The following is a 19153-nucleotide window of genomic DNA, read 5'->3' on the forward strand; positions in this document are numbered from 1 at the left end:
GAAAGCCTGACAATATGCGCTGCGCCACTATATAGTCATCAATCTGTGAAAGTTTGGTAGAACTCTCATGAAAAACGTAAGAGGAGTTGCAAAGAAACCAATTTTAAATGTAAAATAAGCAAAGGGCAATAACTCTTTCAAATATGGTTAAATCGCAAAAGCCAGTCAATATGCGCTGCTTCACTTTATGATCATCAATCTGTAAAAGTTTGGTAGAAATCGCATGAACAACGTAAGAGGAGTTGCGAAGAAACCAATTTTAAATGTAAAATAAGCAAAGGGCAATTACTCTTTCAAAAAAAGTCAAATCGGGAAAGCCCGACAATATGCGCTGCTTCACTTTATGATAATCAATCTGTGAAAGTTTGGTAGAAATCGCATGAAAAACGTAAGAGGAGTTGCGAAGAAACCAATTTTAAATGTAAAATAAGCAAAGGGCAATAACTCTTTCAAAAATGGTCAAATCAGGAAAGCCCGACATTATGCGCTGCTTCACTTTATGATCATCAATCTGTGAAAGTTTGGTAGAAATCGCATGAGAAATGTAAAAGGAGATGCAAAGAAATGAATGTGGGAAGGACGGACGCACTAACACACGCACACATGGAAGCGCGCCTACCATTACTATATCCCCTCGCCTTTTTAAGGTGGGGGATAAAAATTCGTGAGCATAGCCTAGGGACTTCAGATGTGTCAAGAAATTGGGGCCTTAACCAGAAAGACCCTGTTTAAAAATGTATATTTTATCCACACCATAGTGCAAAATGAGTTGATATAACAATAACAAAATTAAAAGCTAACTTATATTTTTTCAATTTTGTTTATATGGCACTTTAAAGCCAGTCAGCCCCAATGGTTTATATGGTCCGAGGAGTTAGCCGAGATCCATTTACCTTTGGTAGCTGACTACATCATTTAACTGGAATTTTGAAAGTATTCATTCACTCTGACATAATTTTGTAGGCAATCAACTTAATCACTGCATTATTAAATTGCAAGAATTACTGATATCTAGAAAATGCATGCAGCTTTTATCAGGAGTACGCCAAAAAGATCTTCATAAATGCTAACCACAATTTTCAAACTATTGTAAATGATGTGATAATGACAAAAAACGTATGAATCAAAAAGCAACATTTGGAAATCGCAAAAGCATTTTAATCGACAGAGTAAAATGCCATTAATTATTCTAATGATTCAGCAAATTATCGCTCTTTAAATCCCTTAAGGAAATCTTTAAGCATGTCCCAAACACCCTATTGTTCAACAGCACAATACAAGAAACTCTTTTGTTTGGAGGCTCAAAAACGACAAATCAAGAGCTCTTTTGTCTTGGAGGAGAGAAAAGACCAAATACTCTTTTGTCTGGAGGAGAAAACAGAACATGTGACCAACTCTTTTGTGTCTTGGGTGGAAAAAAAGAAAATCATCTCCACCTTAAGGGTCTAAGACAGGAAATCAACATTTTAGTATGCCAGAAGCAGGGGGCATCATGTGATAATTCCCATAATTCCGTAAGCTTAATGCCGGCAACAGGACTTCCTGTTTTATGGACACTTGATACCTCTACCAACGTTCTTTTGTTTGTTGCTCGCGCAAAATTAAAATTAACTGAAAGAAGCTTCACTTTTGACAGCTACGCTGAATAAATTATAATAAATACATCAATTAATTCAAATTCTGACTAACAAAGTAACTGGAATGTCTTCAAGTAAATTGTTGATCTCTATTGCAGACAAGTCGCATAATACTTATGGACGGAATCACAGACATTTTCAAATATCAGCCTTTGTTAGATATCTTCCCATTATATAAATATAAAGTTAAAATCTTAAAAAAATCTCATTTTAAATTCATGTACACACTTTAGTTAAAGAAGCCCATAATGTAATAGCCGTTTCATATTTTTTTCTTGTTACTTGTTACGGTTAATGCCCTATCAGCAAGTTACTCATATTTTCATAGCTGACATGGAAATTACAATGACTAGAGTACTAGGAACACAGCTATTGTGTGCCAAAACTTATTTAAAATCTTTTAAGTCAATCAGTTGGCACAAGTTCTTAAGTGATTGATCACAGTTAAATTGTGAAGAACTTAGTTATGAAATACTTAGCTAAATATCTTAAATTGTTTCCAAGTCATGTGGCACACCTGAACAAGTATTTAAGTGATTGCTCACAATTCAATTTTGAATAACTAATTTTAGAAATAAATAGCTAAATACTTTAAATTGTTTCCAAGTCATAGCCAATACCAAAATATAAGCACTACAACAATGATGAAAATAAAAATCAATTGCATTACCTCAACATTTGTCTTGAAAAGACATGCTCAGTAATTTTAGTTATTATTTTTACCACCTCTGCCTTGCAAATTTGGAAAAAAGTTGACTTTGGAAAAATTCAAAGTCAAGCCAAAATAGCTAATATTATGGCAAGTATACATGTTTTCACTTTTGTATGCATAAATTATGCTCTAAAAGAGTTAGTCTTGTAAAGATTTTGTTTATTTTTCAAGAAATTCATCGTTTTTTCATTCATTAACGTAATCTGCATTTATCACATTGGGAAAATGGACATTTTTTCACAAAGGGGAAACAGCCTTTAGAAGGCAGTAAATTGCACAAAAAAACGTTGATGCTTAATATATTTTAAATCAGCAATATTTAAGCAATTAACACTAAATTGCTGCCAGTAATTACAATCTTGCAGCAAAAATGTAAACGTTGAAATAAAACAAGCAGAGAATACTTGCAATTTCACTGTTATGCCACAGGCATCCGGAATCAAGCTGCCACTTTCCTCTCACATGTTGTCATGATTTATTTCCCTTGGCAGTTTATCTTAATAAACCGTCTGTTAACAACACAACATGGGTAACAGACAGCCCAATTCTGCAGCCTTAATTGCCCTTTTCGAAACGTGATATTGTATAAATCTTGATACTATTATTACGAAATTCTAAAACGGCAAACAAGTTTTTGCTCTGAATGTGCGTCATTTACTCTACAATTTACAGGTTTTATATGGAGTATTTATTGCGTACAAAATGAGAAATCATTAAAAATGCATGTACACTGTAGGGTCCGTTAATAAACTTTGATTTACGACATTCACTGCTCACCCTTGGGTTGCAATTTCCAGGCTTGAGAATGGGGGTTAGAATAAAACCTAACTTAGCACAGAGATCATTAAAGTCATGTAATTATAATCTTCTATTATGCATACTTAATGCTTCAAAAATGCAACCGTAATTAAAATAAATCTGAAGACAAATAATGTTTGATTACCTTTTTAATGCAAGGTTACTCTGTATGGAAATTGCGAAAACCCACGCTGCTTTTAAATCATGGCAGTTATTGGCAAAGGTCAAACACTATGGGAGTTACATGTATTAACGCCAGTTAGCACAGTTGGTGGTGCACCTGACTTGCAGACAATGAGAACAGGGGCGGCCAGGGCTTTTTCTGCCCATTTTGGGAAAAAGACCCTAGACATTTTGGGAAATTTTGCTTTGTGAAAATGCCGAAATTGGGAAATTTTACAGTTAAAATAAAAAGCTGTCTAGTCTCCTGCGAATTAGGAAATGATTTAATATTAGTTTATTTTCCCTTTAAAAGACCAAAAAAATATCAATCCTTGGGGTGTAAATATCTATTGCAATAAATCATGACAGATAATATTTCATACTCATCTCTGAATGTGATGAAAATCAATGATTTCTGAGTCCAATTATTAAAAAAACTTTACATCACATAATTTATTAGGATGTTGAAAATGAACCAGTACAGGTAAAAAGACCAAATTTTTGATTGGGATTTTTTTCTGAAGATTGGGAAAAATATCTTATATTTTGCATTGGGAATGGGTCCAAAAGTCGGACCTGTGGGTACTATAGAAAAAGCCCTGGGGCCATGATTACGAACAGTTTAAGGCTCAAGTGGTAAAACTCCAAATCTTTACTTCATCGCAACTTTCCTTCTAGTTGAGTATTGATGGCCAAATTTGCTATTAGACATAAAACAATAACTTACATTTATTCTTGTATAACAAATAAAATAAAGATGTTGTTTTTTCTGAGTCTGACTCGAGACTTGGACAAATACCTGGACTGGCTGCATTCTTTTCTAAGCAATTGAAACTAATTTGAGACCATAGCTAATGCTCCCAATAATGGCATTCCGAGAAGCCTTGATGCTTATATGGCCTTGACACTGGCACACAATTTGAGACCATGGCTTCTGTTCCCAATAATGGCATTCCGAGAAGCCTTGATGCTTATATGGCCTTGACACTGGCACACAATTTGAGACCATGGCTTATGTTCCCAATAATGGCAATCCCAATGACCTTAATGCTTATATGGCCTTGACACTTAGCACCAAATTTGAAGCCATGGCTTATGTTCCCAATAATGGCAATCCCAAAGCCTTAAAGCTTATATATGTGCCAAGTGTTGGCAAATGAGGGTTCACCAGCTGAGGGTTTTAGAAAATGTAGCAAGTTCTGTAGTGAGCATAACTTGATAAGTGACTTGGGTGTTAAGATGAAAGTTGTTAACCTGCGAATGTAGTTGGTAGTTAAGTAAAATGTTTGAGCATGTATTGGTGATTACATGAAGAAGGTTCACGTTGAATGTAGCCAGTTGTGTGTGCAAATAGCACAAGTAAGGATTTAGGAATAAATGGGATTACCTGCTGAGGGTCTGAGGGAGTGTTGAAATGATTGGTCCATAGCCTGTGGAATTGTCGTAGAGCTCAAACAGGGGGGCAGCCACCAGCTTGTAGTTTCTCGGCACTGCAAACAGGGCTGAAAATACAGGTAGATTGGTGGTCAAAGAGTTTATCCAACTGATACGGCACAGTATTTTTCTCTCACCTCTTTGTTAGTGAGACCAGGGGATATTATAGGATTTTAGCCAGGATTTTAAAAAGAACAGGGTTCTGCAGAAAAGGGACAGGGTGCTACAGGAGTAAAGGGCACATTGAATCAGGCTACGAAGAAATTGCCAGAAAATGATAGAAATTGTGTTTAAGTGAAGTAAAATTAGGTATCAACTGCCAGATATGTGATGTGTGTATGTATTTATAGTCATTTTTAAGTTTTAAACAATACAAAATAAATATTTGAAAGTCGGGAGCATTTAATTCTATGAAGGCAGAAAGGTACCCATGTTGGTCTCCATGGGGGCAGAAGGGTGCCACAGAAAAAGGACAGGGTGCAGCACCCTTTCATAACCCTTCAGCTAAACCCCTACTGATATGATTATGAACAGTCTAAAGTCTTGAGACTCAGACAAGCATTTGATATGAACAAACACAACTAACAGCCATTTCTTTTTTCGAAAATGTATGTAAAAAATAGTAAAACATTCAAATATTTATATCTGATTCAGCAAAGTTCACCATCAATGCTTTTCTAGACGAAAGTTTCAATAAAGTGAAGATATGCACTCTTGAGTCTTGAGTCTAAACTCAGAGTTGAGACTTTTGGGGTATGAACATTTACTACACTAGATAAAGCTGTTAATTTCAGTCATTGGTTCATGCCATAATTGATTGGAATGATAATTGATTATGTTATTGATTTCTTTCACTGCCACAGGGCCCTATGAATTGTGACAACGACATGATAAAATTATTGTTTAAAGGCCAAATATTAAAACATCGTAAAGCATACTTGTAAAAAGTGCTAGAAATTGGGGTTAAGGCATTGCTTAGTGGATTTATGCTGAAGTACACCTATAGAGTGAGATTTAACAACTTAAGCAATCTCTTTTGATTTGGAAACTAAACCATGCAGGAACATGATGTCTCACATCTGTGAACTTAATGCATCAATTGTAACCACGCCCCCATAAGGTACGGGGAATAGCGGGGACTTTGACTATCGGTCCAGTAAAATCCTCGCCCTGCAGAGACAAACTGCTGATAAAATCCCCACCAAATGCCCCTGTATCCCAGGGACCCTAGGTAAGGCCCATTCCCCCATTATTTTTGGTGTGAAGACAAAACCACCTCACTGCAGGGCCACCTGGGGGGGGGGGGGGTCAAAAGTCAATATTTAAGTTTACAGTATCTTTTTTAATAGAGTCGGTAAGATACAATGGTATCTAAAATTTATTGTTACCATTGCCATGAAGCAAAAGAGGAACTATAATGACGTAAAGGGAGATAATGGTAATATTATTTCAGTTCTGATAGAAAAGAACTTCTCTCCCTTACAAAAACACAAGCACATGGGTGAAAGTTGCAAATTTTCAAAATACTGAAAAATTAAGCTGGGGGCCAGCGGGCCGCAGGGCCCCTGGTGGGTCCAGGGCAAAGCCCTGGCCAGGGGTTCAGGGGGCCGGAGGCTCCCGGAAGCTCCAGGAATTAAGCATTTTAAAACACAGCCTTTCCTGTCTTTTAATCAATCAAATATATGTTTATATTTCTGGCAGCTTTTGTCAAAATACATGTACATAAGGCCCCTGACAGAAACATCCCTTAATACTTGAATTCTTGCTCATTAATCAAGAATTCATTTAACTCTGTAACTCATTCAATAAATGTTAAACAAGAGGCACATCAGTGCCTGTGCTCCACTGGCCAAAAGGTTCAAGCAAAGACCACCTAACGAACATTTTCGTCAAGTTTCATAGAAATACAATCATCAATTTTTGAGGAGAAGTTATTTAATTTTTTTTTTTACTTTAATAGCTCTGGCTGCCATGTTGTGCAGTGGACCGAAATGATTTGGGCAATTTGAGTAAAGGAGCACCAAACAAACATTTCTGTCAAGTTTTATCGAAAAAAGGTCATCGGTTTCGACGACAAGTCGTATAAAGTTTTTTTTTATTTTTTAGCTCTGGCAGCCATGGTGTGCAGTGGACTGGAACCATTTAACAAATTTTGGTTAATGACCACCCAAGGAACATTTCTGTCAAGTTTCATCAAAATCTGATCATCGGTTAACATTTAATCTGAATAGATTATGAAGCAAATATCTAACCTGAACAAGAACTGACGAGATAGAATCGACTTGGTGTTTCACTTACACTTTTCGGCCATTTAATTTACTAAAAATAGCTGTTTCATAAACTTTCAGAATGTCACTTAAACGAAAATTAATGTTCAGTCTATATATACTTTCCTATGTATAAATGTAAGGTTTTTAAATTGATCTTTTTGTGAGAACTTTATGCTTATATGTTTACTCATAAATTATTATTGTTTAAAAATTATTTAAAGATGCTATACGTGAAAAATTAAGACATTATTTTTTTTTCTATTAAAGGGAGGTAATTCAGTAGTAAAATGTAATCAAAGCTATTAAAGCATGGCATTTCTTTTCTAACCATGTTGATATTATTACAGTCTATTCAGGCAAGATGCCTTTTGTTTTTACATAGTACCCATAGGTTCTGAAAAACAAGGAGCACTATTCCCAACAGAAGGATGTCACTCCCTATCACTGCATGAGCATCATAATAAAGAAATGTTTACTCAAACTGCAAGCTGCTCAATTGAAATAGGTATTTACCTCAAGCATACAGTTTTATAATGTGGCAAAATAGTCGGACTACTAGATTGTCATTCGGACTAGTAAAATATGCCATTATGCTAGTCCAACTGGCTAGTAGGTTAAAATGTTTTTCGTGAAGACTGCGGACGAGAAGTCCTTAAAGGTTTTTCTATTTTTAACTCTCGCAGCCATGTTGTGCAGCGGACCGGAACCATTTGGGCAATTTTGGTTAAAGGGCATCCCGATGAACATTTATGTAAAGTTTCATCAAAATCTGATAATCGGTTTCTGAGAAGATGTAGTTTAACGTTTTTTTCTATTCTTAGCTCTGGTGCCCATGTTGTGCAGCAGACCAGAACTGTTTGGGCTATTTTGGTTAAGGACTACCCAAGTAAAATTTCTGTCAAGTTTCATTGCAATACGATCATCGGTTTCTGAGGAGAAGTCGTTTAAAGGTTTTTCTATTTTTACCTCTGGGGGCCATCTTGTGCAGTGGACCGAAACCATTGAAGCAAATTTGATAAAGGACCATCCAAGGAACATTTCTGTTAAGTTTCATCAAAATCTGATCATCGGTTTCTGAGAAGATGTTCTTTAAAGGTTTTTCTATTTTTTTGCCCTGGCAGCCATGTTGTGCAGCGGACCGGAACCATTTGATCAATTTTGGTTAAGGACCACCCAAGGAACAATTCTGTCAAGTTTCATCAAAATCTGCCTATCCGTTTCAGAGGAGATGTCGTTTAAAGATTTTGCTATTTTTAGCTGTGGCGGCCATATTGTGCAACGGACCAGAACCATTTGAGCAATTTTAATAAAGGACCACCCAAGGAACATTACTGTCAAGTTTCATCAAAATCTGCCGAACCGTTTCAGAGGAGATGTCGTTTAAAGATTTTGCTATTTTTAGCTCTGGCGGCCATATTGTGCAATGGACCGGAACCATTTGAGCAATTTTGGTAAAGGACCACCAAAGGAACATTCCTGTGAAGTTTTGTCAAAATCCGCTTATCAGTTTCAGAGGAGATGTCGTTTAAAGTAAAAGTTTACACACGCACGCACTCACGACGGACAATCTGTGACGACATAAGCTCCATGGCCTTCGGCCAGTGGAGCTAAAAATGAAAAACAGAATACAATTAAAGATTTATATTGAATAGTGTTTTGTATTTTTATCAAGTTACCAATCGGACCATTTCACACCCTTCGATTCGACTTTTGACAGCCTTTGCCACCTCCATTGTTTTTCGCAGGCTGTTCAAGCTCTTTAGTATTATACCCTGGGGGTACAAACTTCACTGTTCAATTTTGACAGCAGTATTTCGATTTATTTCATTGTTTATTTTTGCCTCTAATTTGCGGTATGTCGTAAAAGTCGTAAATGATACTGATCTTAAATATTCGGCAAAAACCGGCTTTTTCCGCCATCGAAGTTTTTGTTGGCGCGGAAACTGCCGAGGTTATTCGGAGAACATTGGAATGACGATGCTTTTTACGAAAAGAAATGACTATTTACGGAAACGTTCGGCTGATATCGCCGATACCACTTATGGCAACGCTATTTATAGAACGAAATTGCGAAACCAGAAAATTTAACTTTGTTTTATCTACGATTTTGAGTAGATCGCGATGTTGATGATGGGGTTTGGGGTACCCCCCCCCCCCCCCGAAAAACTCCCCGGATTTACACGATTTAGAAAAATGACCCCTGAAAAAAACGAAAATACGGAATTCCGTATCAATACGGAAAACTTTCACCCATGCAAGCATATATTTTGGAAGCAGTAATCTGGTGGCATGAATTTGTCATCATGAAAATTTGTTGGTCTTATAGCTAGTAAAATATAATGTATACTAAGTAATTCAGCTTCCCCTTCTCAGCTTACCCAGCTCTGGCAGTCGTGCAAGGTATAACATAATATAATGAATGCTATGTTATTCAGCTTACGCTTCACTGGTTATTGTTTGAGGTATAGCTTGATATTATATGTTACAGGCCTAGTAGATGAGAGATATGGGATATACGGTGTAAAGGAAACAATATCGGGTGAGAGCAAGATTGACCTCAAATGGGTTCTTCGCGCGCCCTGTATATTCCATATCGTGTCACCTTCAAACCCCGTAACATATATATCATGTCGACAACTTGTTGACATTGGTAATGGGAAATGTTTCATTTATTCATTGGAATCCAGAAATGGATACCATATTAGTATGATATAAAGATGAGGGGCCGATATGAAAATTATGGCCTAGTGACCAGTCCTGGATCAATGACGTTGCGTCATTCACGTTGAAGGAATAATATAATGTATGCTTAGTTATTCAGCTTACCCTTCTCTGGTAATTGTGTAAGGTACAACTTTTTGTGTTCCTTTGGTCTGGTGATGTGTGCTGGTACGTAGGGATACTGTTAAAAAAGAGAGATGTAATTCTTAACTATATGGTAGTTTATAGAAACTCATCATTGAAATGAAAGTAATATAACATGGTTACAGTAGCAGTATGATATGTTTATCATTTATAAACTATTGTTACTTTTCACCGCTCTAACTTCAAAATCAAACAACAGCGCGCAAAAAGCTGGGAGCCATTTCATTCAGAAATGAAATAACCTTTGCATAAACTTAAAAGTGCTTTTCTGAAAAACTACAATTAACTGTCATTTTATGCCTTTTTTGGCATATAAATAATAAACATGAATATTTTTTTCAATCTTATAACATGCAACTCATCTAGTATAACTTTTGAAGTTCACCCCATGTGATCTTACACCTAATCAAAGAAATATCCTCTCTATATCCATGTAAATAATTCACTTTTTATCGTAGAAAAGTAAACACTTACCAAACTCACACCAGAAAATTATTTAATTTTGACCATACAGACAGCTAGCCATTAAAAGAATATTCTTTCTTATTTTATCATTAAGCTCCCAACAAAACCCCCAAGATATGGGGCAAATTGACAAACAACCGAACCAACAAAATGAAAATACTTGATGAAGAACAAGAGCATGGCAAGAGGATGCTATTGCTTGTCGATTTATTCAGCGGATAATTGTTATTATGGACATAGCTCAACTATTATTAAAGGCAAGGGTGATATGCCTTGAAGTTGGTGTCATTGCATTCATGGAAATTAGACTTTTGGATGAACAAGCCCGAATTATTATGCTATTGCTTGGCATCAAATTTTTGAAAAAGCCCTCCTATACAAAATTCAGAATTTGAGCAAGCCCGGAAGACATTTACCAGTGCAGGGCTTGCGGGCTGGTGTTAATTAAAACCACTGCATTGTGTATTGTCACTCATAACACCTATACTACATGTATGTTACCTGTAAGTGTAATTTGAACGGTTTTCGAGTTATGGTTAGTTAAGGTTGCAGTTTTTTGTATGTCTATAATGCAGGCGACACAAAGATTATCACAATACGCATACTTTTATACTTCGTAAAACAGACCAGGGCTGGTATTTATAAAACATATCAGGTCATTTCCCTAATGTAGTATCTCACTGGTCACATTATATAATTTCATGATGTCAAAATACATTATTTTCATAGACTTACTTTCAAAACTAGTATTTTCTTGTAAAAGACCTGCTTTAGAATGCCTATGAATAGAGCTAAATGGATGTTAAAATAATGAAAGGTTCTGAATATGAAGCATTTACTAATAACTGTTTTTATTCAAAAGTCTTTAAAATTAAGACTGATACTAGGTTTACAGAATATATTGGTTGAAGGCCAGTGTACCTGTGGTGGGTCAAAGTTTGGTCTCCACCAGTTACCGATAACTTCCTCCACCGTCCACTCCATTGGAGCTCCGTCCTGCCGGCCAAGCGTCTGTAACAAGCATATTTGATTTTTGTAACATACAGTATATTATGCTTCATCATTATCTTAGGTTATACAAATATATTTTATCTTGTCTTGTTTGTAAAGACAGGTATCAGCTTAATTGAATAATGCCCATATTTGTTTGCTGGGTAGAGTGTTGTTTTTGAGTGTTTTGGAAATGCTCTCCTGCAACTGTTACTCGTTTCATCACGATTTTGAGTTCAAGTTCAAAGTGCTCAAACTGGGCTATTTTGATAGGGCAATTGTCCGTCGTCATCTGTCTGTAGTCAACATTTTCCTTCAAGCAAGTCCATTTGATCAGACAGCATCCAGAATGTTGTCGAATAAATAACTATAGAACCTTTTGAATAATCATTTGGTCACGAGTGTGTGTGGGAATAATACCTGAGACAAATTCAATAACCAGCCATATTGCTGTTGTCACCCTAGAGTTATTGTCCTTTAATTACAGAAAGCACCATTTCAGTTTTACTCAGGTGAGCAATTTAGGGCCATCTTGGCCCTCTTGTTTAACTGCACTGCCTCAAAAAAAACTAACCTAGACACAAAACACTCCTAGGATTGATGAAGGTCAGACCCTTTGTGAGGCTTAATTCACTGCAACCAATCTGTTTGCCATTGAACTTCAAAAGTACAGAGGAAGTTATCATGTTTCATACATGAAATATGCTTGACGTATTGATGCCTTCTCGTGACACAACCTCTTATATATTTATGTTGTATGCCGTTGGCCTCTTTTTACCAATTTAACATTTGACTTGATTAGAAAAGTTGTACTTAAAAACTTGATTTACAGAGTATGTTCATGAAATGTATTAAGAAGATTTAATTTATTTATAGCTCTTATCTTTCAACACCAGGAACTGTATTCAATCAACATCTTAGATTGAACTTAAGAACTTAAGTGAAATCCGGCTGTTTTGATTGGACTTTAAGATTAAATGGCCAATAGAAACACTTATACTCAGTATGCTTCTTTAAATTAAGATCAATCTAAGCCTTAAAGGCGTCTATTAAATAGAATTTAGTTACACTACAACAAAGATAGTTAGTATTAATATATATGACTTAATTATCTTTATTAATAAATGTTGGGCTAACTGGCACTGGGGGTAAACAGTCGTCAAAGTTGGACTTTATCATAAACAATACCAGATTCTTGCACTAGTGCTTGGCATCCAAATAGTTTGACAAACCCTGCTGTATAAAATCAAAAATTTGAGCCTGTGAGTTTAAACTAGTGATATGTTCATAGACACCATAACGCAACTTCATCAATTAAAACAAGAGCTGTCACAGAGACGGCGCGCTCGACTATTCTGCCGCCTCTTAGTATAAGGATTGAAAAGTTTTGGCGAAACATGCATGGATCACTGTAAAATTAGATTAGAATGATGCCTGCAATGATTTGTGTAAAATTCAAAAACATTCAGCCTTTTATGAAATACAGACTTCATGGAAATAGCATGCAATACATAAAAGGATTATAGGTTGTATACAATAATATTCTAAGTCCAATAATAAAGGGCCATTATTTGCAAAATACAGTTTTCTAACTTGGTTATTAAAGTAGGTTGGGTGGTTGAGTACCATTGTATAAAGACTCAATGCAATACATCAAGTAGTTGCTGATACATTAACCTATGTGTGCTTACATGCAAAACCTTAACCAGAATTTCTAAGTCAAATGATAAAGGCCCATTTTTTGCATTATATTAAAAAAAAGTGTAATCTAGCTTCATTAATTTAGTAGGTTAGGTAGTTGGGAATACATATCTAAAGTTTCAATGCAATACATGATGTATTTACTGAGATAATGACTTAAAGGTGCTTACATGCAAACCTTAACCAAGGTGTGACGCCAACGCCGACGCTAGGGTGAGTAGTATAGCTCTCCTTATTCTTCGAATAATCGAGTATTATAGGAACAGGCTTTAGAGCAGCATGTTTTCTTACCTCTGTCAGCAGTCGTTTCAACCCTTCCTTATGGTCCTCATTCTGTCTCAGCTCACCCCCTGGCCTGCAAAAAACATTTGGTATTGCATAGTTAACAACCGTTATTTGCAAATACATTTGGTATTGCATATTTTACAATGGTTATTTGCAAATATATTTGGTATGGCATGTTTACAATGGTTATTTGCAAATATATTTGGTATTGCATAGTGAACAATGGTTATTTGCAAATATATTTGGTATGGCATGTTTACAATGGTTATTTCACAGTTAGCTCACTCCCTGGTCTGCATTAACATGTACATTCTCCATTGCATAGTTTACAATGATGATTTGTAAGTAAGTTCACCTCCCAGCCTTTTGAATACATTCCGTATGTTATTATCAGACAGGTTTTTTTTGGCGCATAAGTACCTTGGACTTCTTACTAACCAACTTTAAGAGTCTGTGTCTAAAATCAAAGAGTCCAGATTCTTTGGGAGTGAATGTTTTTCAGTTTTCAGACATATGCACCTTTGAGGAATCAATAGATAACATTATCATGTTAATAGACTACCCACCTCTTCATGAATTTTAAGTATTGGAAAGGCGATGACTTTTAGAAATTTAAGCATGTCCTGGAAACTAACGTATGTTTATTGGTGGAAAAATGGGACAAATTCCTGACCTTAAATGCCTGGAGGTGGGTAAAAAAGGCACAGGAAGTTTGTCAGGGAGAAAAAGTGTGATAAAAAGTAGTTTTCAATTAATATTATGTACTGGTTAGAGACCCTTTTGTGTGGAGGTTTTTCTTGAATAACTTGAGAAATACTGAATTTTAAAGAACATAATTTCACAGAAAGAAAGTTAGGCTCCTGAACTAAAAATCAGTATGATAACTTTTTTAATGTATGGTTATTTTCACAAAGAACTCCAGTGCCAAGCAAAATCAGTAAAATCCACTGAAATGACAGTGTACTGTAGCAATAATTGACCACTAAGTGACTTGCAGTAAAAAGTAATCCTTCAAAATATCTCGAAAAAATATTCCTTATTGGCCAAAAAATATGTTGTTTCTTTCTATTTTCTATAAAATCTATAAAAACGTGCTCGGTTTAAGCGAGATTTTTTTGGTGAAATATTTTCTCTTTTGTTGAGCGGTAAAAGTCTGTTATCCCTTGCTAAAAGCAATATGATGCACTTTCAATATTGCTGATAAATAGCTTTGTTTCTGAAAAAATAATATTTCCTATTTTGAAGCTTCAACTGAACACAAATTATCATTTGTACGAAAAACAATCATACTGGAATTGTTGAACAACAATTTTACAGGGTGGGCAAATAATTTGTATGGGCGAAAAGCGGTCCCTAACCAATACACTAGTACACTCAATGAGTAAGACCCACTTTCTATTTCCCTCCGCGGATTTTTATCGTGGCCAACACAATGATTTTATCGACTTTCCGCGTTCCTCAGAGTTTGAATTTAAGGCACTCGGAGGGTGATCAGTCGACAGAAGAATAACGAATTCGGCGTTCCTTGGAGGGGTTAACTCCGCGAAACTCTGCGGACACTTGATAAAAATCCACACTAAAGTTATCTAATTTTATTAAAATTTTCAACTGATTACGACGGCTCCAGTAAATTGCTATTATTCTTTTTCCTCTGCCCGTTTTGCATGAAGTTAGCTTACCACAAGAATGCAGTCGTATTTCACTAGTTGCACATGCATCATATAAAAGTGATTTTGCTAATGACTGATAAACACATTTCATCCGAGAAATTCTAGGTTACACATTTTCGGAAAATCAGGAGGTCAAACACTTGTTCAAAGTTCACAGCGCATGGTTTTGAAGGCTTTCTTGCCTCGTTTTCTGTGGAAAATTCCATTAATCGTCATAGCTATTTTTAACCACCAATAATAAATAGTATGTTCTACATTGTATTGATCACGCACTTGACGTCAGAGGTCATGGTTCAGAATCGTGTAAATAGTCGGCTGCTTTATGATGCAATAAAATTAGTGGCAATACTTTAATGATTCAATGTTTATTATTCAAGACAATATTCAAATTTCAATTGGCGTTTACAGCATACATGTGATAACGTCCCGGACGTCCGGGATTATCCCGGAAATCGTATCTCTGTCACAGAGTCACAGAGGGTGCATGTTTGTCCCGGAAAGTCATCAAAAAAACACGCAAAAAAATAATCTCGGAATCGATTATCTTAATTTTACCAATGTAAGTCAGCTATTTTGCCTGTCCGGGACAGTGGTCATAAAACACAGGACATGTTGACACTAATCTGTTAGTTGGTACGTGTGTCGTCGAGGTCATCGTCAATCACCTGATAATTGATCTATTGGCCTACTGTTGTGCTTAACGAGTCAGGGAGGGTTCTTGAATACAAATTCATTGTTTTCATATGGATTTGTTTGGTCTTATGAATGATAGCTTTTAATTCATGAATTGATATTTTTCACACATTTTACCGACAAAAGAGCATGAAGGTAAGTTCAAAGAAAGTGACAAAATGAGTAAAAAAACAAAATTAAAACACGAAAAACATCCCATTTTCCATTCAAATTTCGAAGTCGATACGTCGTTATACTTTAAACAACTTACACGTCCATAAGGAATTTTAGTGTTTTGAACTTTTTTCCAAACTATCGTTGTGTATATTGAATTACATATTACACATAGAAAATCTATTGTATTATTTATTCATTTTTATTAATTCATGCTGGTATGATTATAAAACGCAAAACAATTGAAATCCTTCAGTCGATGTTTTGTTCAAACCCACATATATCACGCCCTGCAGAAACCGCGGGTCTTTCTTCTGACAGAAACATCGCATGTTCTCAAATGAGTGGAAAAACAGGTGCCCGTATAGTTGTTTATTTCCTGTTTTGATAAAACTGAAAGTAGACTGCATATCTTCCTGGTTAGCACTTCATTTAAAGCCTGGGAAAATATCTGGTGGTTTTATTTTTTTTTAAAAATGCAGAAAAAAACAAACCATGTCAGGTAAAAAATATGTCTTGGCAGTCAAAATAGGTACATCTTTCCGACGTTAAAAACGACTAAAATAGCCCCAGATATGCTCTAGAATGCACCACAGACGTTCCCCATTTAAAAAAAATCCGGGGTGGCATGCCCCCTGACCCCCCTACATTACGACAAGTGTCCCGGAATCGACCCAAGAAATTATCACATGTATGGTTTACGCACATAAATACAAATTAAATGTTGGTATATATAAGAATCTTTTACGCTTAACAATGTGCATAAGCATAAAAATAAATAACTTCTAAACAAGAATGATTTCTTGCTTATCTGATTAGACTCTAAGTTCCACCGCGGGATCATAAAATCGGACGATTCTCAAAGCTATTGTTCATATAAAACTTGGCGGTAAGCCAGCCACTCCGAGGAACTCGGGGGGATTATAGCAAGGGCAACAGTTTGACCCTCAGAGGAAACCCGCGATCATCGACTTGATCCCTCGGAGTGAGCGAGGAAAGTGGGTCTAACTCGTTGAGTGTAGTGTATGTGTTATATCTCATATATGCACTCTTACTCCCAAATAACAAATACCACAATTAATACAATAGTTTTAAATTACCGACAAGGATGAATAAATATTGAAAACAGTAGTTCTTATGAAGGATATCGTGTTTAATTTGAAAGAAAGGTGTAGAAAACACAGTATTTCCAATTTGTGAGTTGACAGTTTATCACCGTAAATTTTCTAGCATTCATCAGTCAGTTAATAAATGTGCGTTTTCAGCTACAATTACAATCGGTTACAATCTTGTAATCAGTCATTAATATTTTCTATAAATGCATTATTTCTTAATAAGTTAAAGATTTATCACTCAAAATTTATGTTTCCTATACATATGTATGTGTTGATTTTAAATGTGAGCATCACTTTGATGACCTGGCCTTTCTGACCCATAATCAAATCACTCAGGGCTTTTTCTGCCCAATTTGGGAAAAAGACCCTAGACATTTTGGGAAATTTTGCGTCGTTAAAATGCCGAAATTGGGATATTTTACAGTTAAAAGAAAAAGCTGTCTAGTCTCGAGCAAATTAAGAAATGGTTTTATATTAGTTTATTTCCCTTTAAAATGACCCAAAATGGCTGAAATATCAATCCTTGGGTGTAAATACCTATTGCAATAAATTGATCATGACAGATAATATTTCATACAGATATCTGAATGTGATGAAAATCAATGATTTCCGAATTCAATTATCAAAAAAAATTACATTACATAATTGATATGATGTTGAAAATGATCCAGTACATGTAAAAAGACTTTCTAAAAAAAAAATTTTTTTTTTTTTTTTTTTTAATGTTGATTGGGATTTTTTTCTGAAGATTGGGAAAAATATCTTATATTTTGCTTTGGGAATGGGTCCGATTTTAGTCGGACCCGTGGGTACTATAGAAAAAGCCCTGTCACTAAGTAAGAAAGCTGTGTGAAACCCATATTTGAGCTTGGAAAAATAAGGTAAGTATAAGACTCACAATTTGAAGAAGGTTGTGCCCAGCTGAAGTAGTAAAACATGGGGAAGATTGTGTTCATGGACGATTAGAACCCCCTCCACCGACCGGCGCATCCCGTATTTGTCAAACTCATCCCGCATTCTCTGGAAGCGTGCAGGAACTGATGCATCTTTTTCATACAGAGGATCCTTGGTTCCAAATGTGTAGTTCGTCAGAGGATACCTAAATTAAATAATACTTAGTAAACATAAATTGGTATAATTATTGCGACGAATCAATGATTGTTTACATCCGGAATGGGGATTTTTCTTTACTAATGTGCATAATACAACTGCTTTGACAATCGAATAAAATGGATTTTAAATTAAAATACTTACAAATTTATCTTATCGTCAATTGTCTTTTGCTCTGAAGAGAACGAATCAGAAGAATGCTTGCGGTTTACGGGCCAGCCGGCTTGCCTTGCGTGGGACGCCATTTTGTGTAAAAATACTTTTGCGAAAATCGCAAAACGAATTAAATAATTACCGTACGACAAGCGTACATCACTGTACTGTAACATTTTCGAAACAGTACCCTACACCGTTGGCAAATTGATAATTTCAATTTGAACTGATATTTAGCAAATTGTATCCTTACATACATGTACATGTATGCCATTTGACAATTATTTTAAAATCACTTATTTTGTTTAAACTAAAGAACCACTATTTTCTCTCTAGAATTCTCGTTTACAGCCTTCCGTGGTATTATTCACTATTTTGTCACGGCAATAAAGGCAATATTTGGATATCGCAACTGAGAATTAAACATTATATATTAAATTTTATATAAAAGCACTAACCTGTGTTAAAAAAAAATCTTTGGTCGGGGGACCCCTACCCTCCCTTATGATGTTGAGGGCCGTCACACCGTCACCCATCCTCCACAATTGATTTCGCAACTGACACTATATAAACAATATACACCATACATAAAAAGGCATTAAAGGCACACAATATAGGTGGATGAACTCTTTAATGCGTTATCGCATTTAACTCAATTGACTTTAATGATCAAAACAAAAAAATCATCGCGGCATATCATCGGATTTTGGTACAGAAAAAAGGTAATGGCGATGTTTTGGCGCATTTTTAACTAGGGGACTTAAGGCGACGTAGCTATTAATGATTTTTTTTTACAAAGGCTATTTTTTTTTATCTGTACTTTAATCATCTGTATATTGTTTTGTGTTTTAATATTACTGTAGTCAAATAATATATTATAATAATTATTTTTTGCATCAAACTATATTGTGCGCATCTAATTTGGGTTTAAAAATTAAAA

At 35.5% G+C, this 19153-nt stretch overlaps 1 protein-coding gene across 1 annotated transcript in view; it reads right to left on the reverse strand.

Annotated features, from left to right (window-relative positions):
- The window catches only part of LOC128244824 (cleavage and polyadenylation specificity factor subunit 5-like), a 28341-nt gene extending 10022 nt beyond the window's left edge, over positions 1 to 18319 (reverse strand). Inside the window, exons 1-6 of the mRNA XM_052962914.1 lie at positions 18205 to 18319; positions 17849 to 18049; positions 13326 to 13389; positions 11265 to 11354; positions 9840 to 9915; positions 4697 to 4811 (exon numbers count right to left, since the gene is read on the reverse strand). Of these exons, the coding sequence (XP_052818874.1) occupies positions 4697 to 4811; positions 9840 to 9915; positions 11265 to 11354; positions 13326 to 13389; positions 17849 to 18049; positions 18205 to 18305 (647 nt within the window). The 5' untranslated portion in view covers positions 18306 to 18319. The remainder of the gene's footprint in view (positions 1 to 4696; positions 4812 to 9839; positions 9916 to 11264; positions 11355 to 13325; positions 13390 to 17848; positions 18050 to 18204) is intronic.
- Positions 18320 to 19153: the final 834 nt, after the last annotated feature.

This window comes from Mya arenaria, chromosome 8, assembly GCF_026914265.1.
Source record: "Mya arenaria isolate MELC-2E11 chromosome 8, ASM2691426v1".
NCBI classification, from domain to species: domain Eukaryota; kingdom Metazoa; phylum Mollusca; class Bivalvia; order Myida; family Myidae; genus Mya; species Mya arenaria.